This window comes from Podarcis gaigeae, assembly GCF_964106915.1.
Source record: "Podarcis gaigeae genome assembly, chromosome: 5".
Classification (NCBI taxonomy): domain Eukaryota; kingdom Metazoa; phylum Chordata; class Lepidosauria; order Squamata; family Lacertidae; genus Podarcis; species Podarcis gaigeae.
The window spans coordinates 70,852,537-70,865,139 of NC_139681.1; the positions used below are offsets into that span (position 1 = coordinate 70,852,537).

Below are 12,603 nucleotides of genomic sequence, written 5' to 3' on the forward strand. Positions count from 1 at the left end.
AATATATTTGCAAAAACAAGAAGAACAAACGGTCTCGTTTGCTGGATTTAAATAAACATATTATAGTATACAAACAGCAGAATGTATCACTTGATGTAACAAACCAGAAATGGTAGTTGAGGGAAGTCAACAGGGAGGGAGAAAATTGGAAAATGTTTGTTTAATAATGTTATTGGTTATTTGTTATGAGAAAAGAAACTTAATACAAAATATATATATATATTTTTAATAAAAGGTTAACTCACGTGAATGGCTTCTGACAGTATTCACTGAACATTGTGACAAGGATGTCAAGGACAATCTTCGCCTTTAAGAAAGATTATATATATACTGTTTAGTTTCATGTACATATTTAAAATACTAGACTACAATGTTAGCTCACAATAAGATACTAAAGCAGTGTATCGCCTTTTAAAACTAACTGTTCCCCTCAACACCAAAAAGTGAGGCAATAAAGAGTTACCCAACCCAATCCCATTGGTTGAAGTCAACAGATTTTCCTGAAGATGAAGTGAGTAGATGCCTGTGGCTGGCAGATGAGAGCATCAAGTGGATTATCGCTCTAAAATTAAATGTCCAGAGGAACAATCAGCCCAACAACTATGAGATTGTAGGATCTGGTAACTCTGTAAAACACAATCCTAAACTCTCATATGGACTTTGCCGAATATATATTTCTAGAGATTAATGTATGCTAGCAACTTAGGTCAGCTTCAAAGATGAACCATTTCCAATTTACTTTGCAAATCAGAATTATACTTTCAGCAGAATTATACTATTCAGCACCTTGCTGCTTTATCAAGCTTATTTACCTTGGTAAGATCTGTGGCTGTACATTCAATGAACACATTTCTGGTGTTAAGACTTATTTTTGTATGGTCCCCTGGAAAAAACAGATACAGACATTTGAAGTTGTTTGATGCTGCAGGAGTGCTTTTATTTAAAATATGGGCAGGCTTCTAGACCTTGTCAATTTCTTCCCCCATACAGCAAAGACTTCACCTCAACTGAACACTGAAATTAGAGTTACAATTTGGTCCTGACAGGCATACTGAGGTAATATGTACATTTCTGAACAACACTTTGTTACATTTACAATCTACATTTCATTTTCTCATATTTCTACATTTTTAAAACAGGGCTAATATTATTCTTTTAATATAGATTTGAGATAATCAGACCGTGAGAATAGATTAAAAACGCTCTCAAAAACAGAAAAGGTTACTATGCAACACAGGTTTCAGCAAAGAGGTAATATCATAACTGTATTGGTATAAGCAAAATAATGAACTTCACCAGACCCTAACAGAAGAAGAAAGTCATGAGGTAGCAGATAGACAATACTAAATAAACACAAAATAAGAAAAGCACAATCTTACCATTAATTATCGGTGGCATTGAAAGCACAACACCATTCCTATCATAGATAACTGGGTAAAGGGGTTCATTTTCAATAATGTGTAGATAATGCCTCAGATGACTATCCGTCTAAAACAAATAAAGCAGAAATATTTACATTTCTTTCCTAAACAGTTACTGCAAGGTATCTGTGGGATGTGAAACACAGGAGCAGTCAAATACAATAGTCCTAGAGTGAACATGTTTGCGCATGGGGAGGAATGATTGTCCAGCCAGCAGGTAAACTTCCTGTTTCCTTCTGGGCTGGGACAGACTTCCTCTGCATGTGACTAGAGGTGGGTGTGGCCTCACCTGTGCAGGTAATGACAAAACCACAGGGCAGGGCAGCCATCTCTCTCTCTTTCACCACATGCATCAAAGAAGCAACAACTGCTTAGCCAAAGATGCCCTCTTGGCTTCCAGCCAAGAGAGGACAAAGGGACTGTCTTCTTATGGAATAGTTTCCAAGTGTATCTTACTTTTCTAAGCTAAGTCTGCCTTCTGGGATCTGATTGTGAACAGAATGTGAGTAAACTCTTTTTATACTTTTATAGAAGACTGTCGTGCCTTATATTTTATGAGGGAATAAGGGGAAAATACCAGAACAGTTATTATAGAGGCTTTAGCGAGCCTGAACAAAACGCACCCGCTGCAAATTTTAAAGAGGGGAATGTTACTCTGCTGAAATTGTGGAACTTGTTAACACAAGTTGGATAAGGATATAATCAAACAATATATCCTCTCCTATATCCCTGAACATTCCCACAGTATCATCCTGCGGTTGTAGCAGCATGATATTATTTAAACAAACGTAAAACATAACACTGCTGCTTCTAACAGATGTGTTTCATTCCTAGGACAAAAAAAAAACAAAAAAAAACATATGCTTAAGTTTCTCCAGAGGAAAAAATGTGAATTGAGCATCATTATGATGTTTGGTTCACCAATGTAACGTGCTTACATGTATTTTGCTTCAGTCATATTTTTCTTAAACTCCCTATCAGTTCCAAAACTGGTTTCCTATGTAGTATGGGGAGCTAATTGGGGAGGGGGGGGGATGAAATCTCATTGTACACAGAGAACTAGTTGCATGATCTTCCAAATTAGGGCAGTCCAAATTTTCATACCAAGTGGGCCACAAGAGTAGTTCAACACACACTGGATTAAATTTCCATATCATAAATTAAAAAGCTCACAATATATGTAATATTAATATACATAAATAATATTGTGTGTGTGTGTGTACACATGCACATGTAACAATATAGTTAATTTATTAAACAAATTTAGTACACAAATAAATGTGCTTTCATGAATGACACAAAAATATATTTTAAAGGCTTTAAGATTTTTTTTCTTGAATGCCGCTGAGTGCTGCCAAAAAAGGCCTCGCAGACCACCCTGTTCTAGACTGTGAACAATGTGTCTCTAGACCTACATTTTTCCTAAAGATACATATTATAGATTTGTAGTCACCTACCCTGTACAGATCCATGATTTCAGAAGCATTATATTCCTTGTCCTGATTCAAAGGTTTGAATTTAATTTCAGATGGTGGCTTAGCTGTGTATGTAAATGGGCCAGAGATTGTGTCAAGATCATGGGTACCAATTGCTACCAATGATCTTTTCCTATAAAATGAAAACAAGACAAATTAGCAATGAAGATTCCACCCACTCCTGAAATTCCTCATTAAAATATACAGATACCACAGAGGGGAACCAGGCAGAGGGCTTTCTCAGTAGTGGCACCTGCCCTTTGGAATGCCCTCCCAGCATATGTCAAGGAAATAAGCAACCATCTGACTTTTAAAAGACATCTGAAGGCAGCCCTGTTTGGAGAAGTTTTTAATGCTGTATTGTGTTTTTAATATTCGGTTGGGAACCGCCCAGAGTGGCTGGGGAAACCCAGCCAGATGGGCGGGTTGTAAATAAATAAATAATCTTTATAGAAATATTAAATCACTTCTGCTCAGTGGTCCAGCTGTCTTAAACAGCCTTCAATGTTACACAATAATATGCATATCAAAAGAGACCATTAAAAAAAAGATTTATCCAAGAAGCTTCTCCAATTAGCCTTGATTTTTTTTAAAAAAATAGCTAATTGCTTTAAAATATAATGAAAACATAAAAGACCACCTTCTTCTTCAACCAGAACATTTCCAAGAGATTGATCCAGTTGCTCGTCCCCCACTCTTGCTGCTGTGAGGCAGCACTGTATCTGAACCCAGGCTCATGGCTTTTTTCTCTCTCTCTGACCAAACCATAAGCAGTAGCAACCATTTGTTCTTGGCTTACTGCTCCTGGCTTGCTTGAGGAAAACAAATTGTGAGCTCAGGATTGGGTGTTAATGTCAAACCAAACCATGATGTAGCTCCCAGAAACATGGCAAGGGAGGAGTGAAGCAGCAGTGATTTGCACACTGTACACAAGATTGCTGTGTGTCCGCCTTTACATTATAGTGAAGCTTAAATATGGTTTTACACAATGTGTGAATGCTGCCAATGACTGATAATTCATCATTTGAAACAACAACAACAATGTAATTTGTTCAACTGTATGCATTATTGCCAACTAACCTGCATATATTTTGATGTAATTTTTCTTGTAGATCAATAAGGCTATCATAGCGGTTCTTGTCAAGAGTTATATTGCGAAGCACTGCAGCCACAGCATAAGGACGGACTTGAGTAGTCTGCAATGTGTAAGGGTGCATTACGAAGATTAGGGAATTTGACAAAGCAGGGTGGGTTCTATTGTGCCACTAGAAAGCAATTCCAAAACACAGAGTATCTTGCAATTAATTTTCACTTTGGGGGGTGGAATGAAACTCTACCTAGGAGCAAGAAAAGATTGACCAGGATCCAAAGAACCACGGAATGAGTTCTGGGATCCCTCAAGGATGCTTTACATTTGCTTTTTATCAAGGGAACATTTCATTGAGACAGTACAAACTCCTTGCTTGGGGTTTAAACTGTGCCAATATTCACAGTAAACGACATCCAGATTAATTTGTCCTCTCACATGCATATATTCCTGAAGACACACATGGTGACCAAAAGCCTTAGTACGGCTAACAGCAATTTTTACTTTAAATCCAATAAAGCATAGACTTCAGAATTCCTAAAGAGAGGCCCCATCATCATCACTTATGACAAATATTCATTGAAGTGTTATGCTGAGATGTAGTTGTGTTTTATTTACCTCTTCAGTGATGGTCAGCTTTTGAATTTCACCATTAGGTGGTGTGATCTTCTTGTATCTTGGAGCCCTAATTCTAAAATATTAAGCATTGAGATTAACATTCAAGAACAATTTTTACACGTATACAAAAAAAAGTAACAGCACTGAACCATGGATCCATGTTGCTCTCCAAACAACATATGCAACTCCTAAATACGGAACTCCCCTCTGCCACCTTCTAGTCAGCTATGCATACACATGCACATAGGAAAAGAACCAGTCTGTGCCTTAAATATTATAAATAGAACCAAACTTTAAGTGTTATTCAATATTTTAAAGCATCTAAACACAACTGGAAACAGTTGGTACCTTTTTTTGCTAGAAAGTATTAAAGTGCAGAGGTTGGGTGCCCATCCATCATGGATGCTTTAGTTGAGATTCCTACATTTCAGGGGATTGAACTAGATGACCCCTGGGGTCTTTTCCAGCTCTACAATTCTATCATTCTATGATTAGAGAGTAAGTCTTACTGGATTCAATAAGTGGCTGAGGAAATGTGTGTAAGATATAATGGGTGCTACTATCAACACATTATTTTGCAGGAAAATGTTGCTCAAATATAAACAGATATCCAATGAATGCAAGCACAAGTTACATAAAACAAATAGAACAACAGAGTAAAATCATTAAGTTTCTAATAATACTCAACTTTTCCTTGAAAGCATTAGAAAATAGTGTGAGTTGGACTTAAGAGTATGTGTGCAAGTCAATACTCTTGCTTCCTAACGCATTGCAGTGCATTTGGAGTGCTCTGTAGATATGCTTTATTTGCTTTAGAAACTTCAGCATCTACGGCCTAGTTACACAAATGCTGTTCAGGAACAGAACAAATGGAAGTGTTTTACCTCAGCCCTTATTAGTAAACCAATAAAACAGGTTTGCAACATCTCCAAATACTAAGGTACCTTTCTTTAAAGACCTGAAGTCCTCTGACGAGACCTTCCAAGCAAAGGAGGTCATATCGGTTAGCAGGAACATCAATTTTATAGAGAATGATTTCTGATGCACCCTCAGCCTTTTCACCACCTTTCTCTTTGCTTATTATTTCCTTCTCAGAAGTCTGAAATGAAACAAGCATACTTCACAGGAAACTGTTTTGAAATCAGTAATACATATATGGAAAAATAAAATGAGTTTGGTTAATGCGACTTTCATACAAACATGCAGATCACTAATAAAACACAGTTGTATTGAAGTTTTAAAAAGAAATGGTTGTCTATACCAGCCAGAGACATACAAATGTTTGACAGCACAACCCTAACTACTTTTACTCAGAATACCAAATATGTTACAACTATATTTTTAGCAAAATTTGTATAGTGAAGCAACTACATAACAGTGACAAGCCAAAGACCTTTTTAAAAAAAGAAGTCTATAAATTCTACTGACAACTAATTGCAGTCATTACTCATTAACACACTATTAAGTTTGACAGCAAAAGAATAATACTGTACAGACTGGTTTTTCAGACCTCACCATTTGGAGGAACTTTTAGTCATTAACTTACTATAATCAAGTTCAACTACAGCCTGAACTTAGGAAATATTATATGGAATAAAAAGTACTAAAAGTATAGTTTCACTATACTAGTAGGCTGTTCATTGAAGAGGGTCCTAAATATTCAGGAATAAAGTTTTGTAGGATGGATTACACAACAAATGCCATAAATTAAATGTCTTTGCAAGTAGATATGTTAATAAAAATAATTACTTACAATTTCATCAAGTTCCAATCCAAACTCAAAGCATAGTTCATCAAATTCTTCATCCGCTGGAAAGGAATTTGTTTCATTAATTCTGGCATGTGCTAATATTTACAGTAAGTCAAAATGGTTCAGTCCTTGTAAAGGGTAACTGATTTCACCTGCTCGGTTGCAGAAGGGGCCAGAAAGTATATTAATAACTCCAGTTCTGCAAAGTATCTAACTTCCCACTCCTACCTTAAAACATTGAAGGTATCTATACATAATCCATACATATCATTTTGCAACTTGGTATGGTATCTCTCTTTGTGCTTCCTAGCATAGTAATTTAACATATGGTTACTCAATATGGTTACTTGCCAGTTGACAAGTATGCTTATTAGCTACATATAACCTCCCATTTGTGTTCCTCATCTAGCCCTTTTCACACTCTATATTATACCTCTTTCCCTCTTCATTGTGCTAATTACATTTACTACCTGTGCAGTTTCTATTATAGAATGGGAAAGCCCACAGCTACCATAAACAAATCTGAATCTAAAACAAGGCACATGAAGCTACGACCTACTTCCAAGTATGTACAGCTCTGATTTTCAACCACTGGTACCTCAAAATAAGAAGATGGGAAAAGTACCCCTGGTGTTGAGCCTGCTTGCAATGCAAGGCGCTGGACTGGATGACCCTCAGGGACCATTCCAGCTCTATAGTTCTATGATTCTACGAGAACAAGGGCTGGGCAAGACGCCTTTTGCCTTTCCCAATTCCTACAGTTGCATGAACAGATCATAGCTGTCAACTTTTCCCTTTTCTTGAGAGGAACCCTATTCGGAATAAGGGAATTTCCCTTAAAGGGAAACGTTGACAGCTATGGAACAGATCCAGTCCAGGAATTCAATGCTTCCTTCCTTTGGCTGTGGAATGAATGAACCAAATCTCTTTCATTCCTTCTACGAAAGGTAGAGGCACGCCTGCGATTTCAGTCTGACCCGAAGCTAAAGGCATCTTAGCAAATAAATAAATAAATAAATAAATAAATAAATAAATAAATAATTTACACCCCACCCATCTGGCTGGGTTGCCCCAGCCCCTCTGGGCAGCTGACTGGGGCACACGCACAACCCACCCACCACGACCCAGCCTCTCCCTTCTCCAGGCCCCACACCAACCGACAGACCTGCAGGAGCCTGTCCTTTCCCTGCTTTCCCTTTCCCTGCCAGGGACCCCCAGCAGCCTCTCAAGGCCTGATCCTGGACACATTTCCCCCAGCTCGTCTCCCTAGATTCCCTCGGCATCGAACCCCGCTGGCGCGAGAACCACCACCACCACCACCCTCGGCCCCCGCCGTTCCGCACTTACTGTAGCTCCTGCCCAGCGCTTGGAAAAGCAAATCCCGCTTCACGCTGACAGTCGGCATGGTCGGCAGAAGAGACGACGGGGCAAGAGCACCTCACTGCGCGTGCGCCAAGCGCGCCCCTGCAAGCAAAGCCCTTTCGCCGGGTCGGGCCTTCTTTAACGAGCGCTGTCTAAATCAGTGCCTGGTCCGCTCCGCGGCGCTCCGGTTCCCCCCAGCTCGCCCGGCTCATCCAAGCGCATACATGGGCTGTCATGAAGATAGTCGAGGGGCTAGATCATTATCGCGACACCTCCATCAGCAGATGGGAATTCGCCTGCTGTTTGGGTGACCTTTGATCAGGCAAGATGCAGACAACTAAATAACGTTTGCATCAGCAACACGCTCTGCCCATAGACCTATGTAGGGTTGGATGTGAATTGGCAGCGCCCCCCCCCCCACTTCGGCTTCCGGACTCATTTAGTTCCGCCGCCTGCAAGTGAGGCAACGTGTCTGTCTCTGCGTGCAAATATATAGAGCGAACCGGATCTGCATTTAGCTGCGTGCTGCCTGCCGAGCAGAGAGCTGCTAGGGAGTTGTTAATTTAACTTTGCTGTGTTTTGCTTTTGGCTGAACTTTATGCATTAACTGCCTTTGTACTCCAGTGTGTTTTCATCGTGGTTGTGGGATGGGTACAGATGACTGACAGCGTGCGGTCCTAGGCATGTCTGTTAGGAAGGAAGCCCCATCGAGTTCAGCGGGGCTTACTCCCAGGCAAGTGGCCACAGGTGTGCAGCCTGAGCATATGGATACAGTTAGCAAACTGAATTCAAGTGAAACGTCTCTATATCCTGTTATATTTGTTCTGGTTTCAGGCAGGTAGCTGTGTTGGTCTGACGCAGTCAAAATAAATTAAAAAATGGTCCAGTAGCACTATAGAGATCAACTAAGTTTGTTCTGAGTATAAGCTTTCGTATCTGAAGAAGTGTGCGTGCACACAAAAGCTTCTATCCAGAACAAACTTAGTTGGTCTCTAAGGTGCTACTGGACAATTTTTTTATTTTTTTGTTCTAGTGTCTATGTCCTGCTGGAATTTGCAGCAGAATCCTGCATCTGAAATGTTCTCTTTCAACCAGCAGTTTTAAAAACTTTTATATGACAGCTGCTGTCAGCCACCTTCAGTCTCAGCCCCAGGGCCAAATAAATACAGTGGTACCTCGGGTTACATACACTTCAGGTTACAGACTCCACTATCCCAGAAATATTACCTCAGGTTAAGAACTTTGCTTCAGGATTAGAGCAGAAATTGTGCAGCAGCGGCAGCAGGAGGCCCCATTAGCTAAAGTGTTGCTTCAGGTTAAGAACAGTTTCAGGTTAAGAACAGACCTCCAGAACGAATTAAGTTCTTAACCCGAGGTACCACTGTACAATTTGATGTTCAAAGTGAAGAACGAGAAGGTGCACTTGCGCACAGACGTATTTCTACATATAGAAACTGATTGAACTGGCATTTGATGCTTATGTTGGCATTGGTGACAGGGCAGCAGGCTCCTGAGGACAGCAAGATAGCTTAGAAAGCACAGGGCCAGCCACTTGCCACCACTCTCTCACCCACCCCCAAATCACCAGCTACTCCTCTTAAAGGTAGGGCTAGCCCTGGCTCTTTAATAGAAAGTGGTTTTAAACGTTTTTCCAACCTGCCACATGAGGATATTAACAGGTGACATTGCATTTACCTTGCATTATACGGTCGTCATATGCCACTCAGCTTCAGTTCCAGCCCAGCCTGCAATGTCAAGATAACAACCCTCATAAGCCAGTCTGCTTCTCTTACCATGCTTGCTGCTCCCCCCCCCAAAAAAAATACCAGCATATCTCTCAGCCTCTCTTTCACATCACACCCATTTCACACCATGTATGGAGACAACAGCACTGAAGAGTTTATTTCTCCTCTCCTGCAGCAGGAAGCATTTGCCAGACAACTGGGCGGGGGGCACAGAAAATTCAAATCTTTAAAATGCATTAGAGCAAGTTTGATGGACGAGTGCAAACTTTGGTCTTTGCTTCTACTATTTTGTGAGATGGATATGTTTGTAATGGTACCAATCAGTGTAGCATTAAAGTCATAAATAAGACTGAAACATGTCTCAGCATTTTCTGTTCCTTATTCCATCCTTGATTGATCTCCTAACAATGAGAGCCACAGTGTCAAATAACCAAGAAATCTCATCCATAGTCCAAAGAACAAGTCTTAATTGTTATGTCTGTGCTGGTTTACCATGCTGCAACACACACACATACACATCTTTCTTTCTTTCTTTCTTTCTTTCTTTCTTTCTTTCTTTCTTTCTTTCTTTCCTATGTAAAACTTTTCTGTAGAAAAACTGGACTAACTCCCTCACTGGGGGTCTTCAAGCAGAGAGTGAACAGCCCTCTGTTGGGGACACTCTCGTTCTGATTTTTCCACATTGAGCGGGATGGTCCCCAATTCTCTAATTTGGGGGAACACAATCACTGTAAGAAACAGAATTTCCAAAGCTATAACATGATAGTATTTTGATTTGTTTGTAAGGAACATGGGAATCTGCCATATACCAAGTCAGAACATTGATCCAACCAGCTCAGTACTGTCAACACTGACAATAGCTCCCCAGGGTACCAAAGATAACAATCCCAGCCCTACCTGAAGACACCAGAGATTGAACCTGGAACCTTCTGCACACAAAGCAGATGCTCTGCAGCTGAGTCTTCAGCCCTATTGATTTCATGGAGTAAGTAATACTATTGCTCCATCTGGTTCAGTATTGCCTATGCTGACAGCACATTTCTACAATTTCAATCAGGGAACTTTAGCCTTTCGGGAAGTTGCTGGGGACTGAACCTATGACCACATGCATGCAACGCAGGTGCTCCAGCACTGAACTGTAGCCTGTTACTCCCCCCTACCCCGCAGTAATGCTGCAATTCTAAACACATTTACTAGGGAATCTACTTGAACTCAGCAAGTTACTTCTGAGTAAGCCTGTTGAGGAGTTCCCTGAAAACAAAAAGTAGGATTGCCATTTTTTGGCTTTAGATTTCACTGTTATCTGCCCCAGTCCTAAAGGAGCGATGGTGAAATTGTGGTCAGTCCCCCCCAATTCTGTTGCACCATAAGCTCACAATTTATGTGGGGGTTACACTCCAGGGGTCATGCCTAAAGCCATAATCAGAAAAAAGTAAAAACACATTGGGTTCAATGGCATGTGGAATTGCCAAGGTGTTTTTTTCCCATGGATGCCTGCCCCATTTATGCACCCCCCCTTTTAAAAAAACAACATTTTTTGCCAAGTGTGTTAAGCTGAATGCATACAAGTTAAATGCATGTAAGTTGGGGGTTACTGTATTTCAATTCCCAACATGTAAGAGAAATGTAGTCCAGTTATATCTGGAAGACCATAGGTTCCCCACCGACCTAGAGAGATCTGCCTTGGACTGCACATGTCAGATTACTGTAGGAACTGGACACATAATGAATATATTGAGTCTGGATATCATTACCACATTGCAGAAACTTCTGTAGAGGCAGAGGTGTTCGTCTGGTGCAGCAAACACAACCAGGTGACATTGTAACTCAATTTCTTATGTCATGATAAGCTTCTGTGGACTCCAGTCCACTCCATCAGTTACATCTGACGGACTCCAGTCCATGAACACTTCTGCTATAATCAATTTCTTAAGTTTTTAAAGTGCCACAATATTTTGTTATTGATTTGCATTATATTGCTTTCAATTTGATGCACATATAAATTTGCATTCCCACATACATTCTGGCACTTGATGCAAAAAGACATTTTTAGAGTATAACAAGACAAGAATTGGGGTTTTTTAAAAAATGCACAAACTAGATTCCCCCCAGATTCCACGTCTACTAACCCCACATAAGGTAAGGTGCAGAGGAGAAGTCAGGAGTCAAAATGGGGAAGAAGCAAATGTAATTCCCTGCCCTGGCTGTGGACAGTTTGTGGATCAGTAGCAGAGGGGAAGTGTGTGAGCATGAGTCCTTGCGTAAGTGACAATGAATGGGAGCAGGAAGAACCCAACTTAGGTCATCATGCAAAGCATTTAAGCAAGAAGGCTGAATCGTGCAGATGAAGATTGTTTAAGGTATACCGAGTTGCTACTGATAAAATTAGTCAAGGATCAAGATAAAGAAGTTTTTTGTTTCAATTTTGGAAGTATAAATACATAGTTCCAATGCTACGTATGTATATTTCTTTTTAAAATGTTCACAAAGGAAAATGCAACTAACTTGCGAAACCTCATATCTTCTCTAATCTCCTATTAACCCAAAGTGAGGGAAGTCAAGATAACTAAATCAGGGGAAAGGGAATTCCATTGGTAGGCAAACTGAGCCGGCTTGTAATATCACCTGGAATCCATTGCTATGCAGACACTATGGCCAGCCTTCATGAACTTATATATGGATTTATTCTCCTCAACTGTTTGCGTACAGGGGAATCCCCACTTACACGGGGGTTCCATTACTGGCTACCACTCGTGTCAGTGGGATGAGCGTATGTGCCATCTAGTCTGCCTCCAAACTGCCCCCTTTGGGTGCCACAAATGGCACATGTCACTGGTTGAGCGTGTTCTGATCATGCATGAGTGCAGAGGAGCCTGTATATGGGTGCCAACTTGAATAAAATATTGGGTGGAGGCCAAATAATTGAAATTGAAATACTTTATTGTCACTTGTACAACTTGTATACACAAGCACCCCCCACTCAGTTCTCTTAGTCTTAATTCCCTTGTTTACTGACGCACACCCACTAAACCCAAAAGTCAGTTGCCCTGTTGTTATCTTTTCATTCAGCAGCCTAACAGCCCATGGATAGAAGCTGTTCTTTACCCTGTTGGTGCGACTAATCATGCTTCTATAACTTATGTCT

General features: G+C 40.3%; 1 protein-coding gene across 2 annotated transcripts in view; it reads right to left on the reverse strand.

Moving 5' to 3' along the window:
• FARSB (phenylalanyl-tRNA synthetase subunit beta) overlaps positions 1–7,850 on the reverse strand; it is a 29,096-nt gene extending 21,246 nt beyond the window's left edge. For both annotated transcript variants that reach the window (XR_014565115.1, XM_083742109.1), the window contains exons 1-9: positions 7,699–7,850; positions 6,355–6,410; positions 5,546–5,700; positions 4,602–4,674; positions 3,977–4,092; positions 2,879–3,029; positions 1,380–1,488; positions 813–883; positions 246–307 (exon numbers count right to left, since the gene is read on the reverse strand). Coding sequence is in view for 1 of the 2 variants with exons in the window: in XM_083742109.1 (XP_083598235.1) it covers positions 246–307; positions 813–883; positions 1,380–1,488; positions 2,879–3,029; positions 3,977–4,092; positions 4,602–4,674; positions 5,546–5,700; positions 6,355–6,410; positions 7,699–7,756 (851 nt within the window). In the remaining variant the exon portion in view is untranslated. The remainder of the gene's footprint in view (positions 1–245; positions 308–812; positions 884–1,379; positions 1,489–2,878; positions 3,030–3,976; positions 4,093–4,601; positions 4,675–5,545; positions 5,701–6,354; positions 6,411–7,698) is intronic.
• Between the last annotated feature and the right edge of the window lie 4,753 nt (positions 7,851–12,603).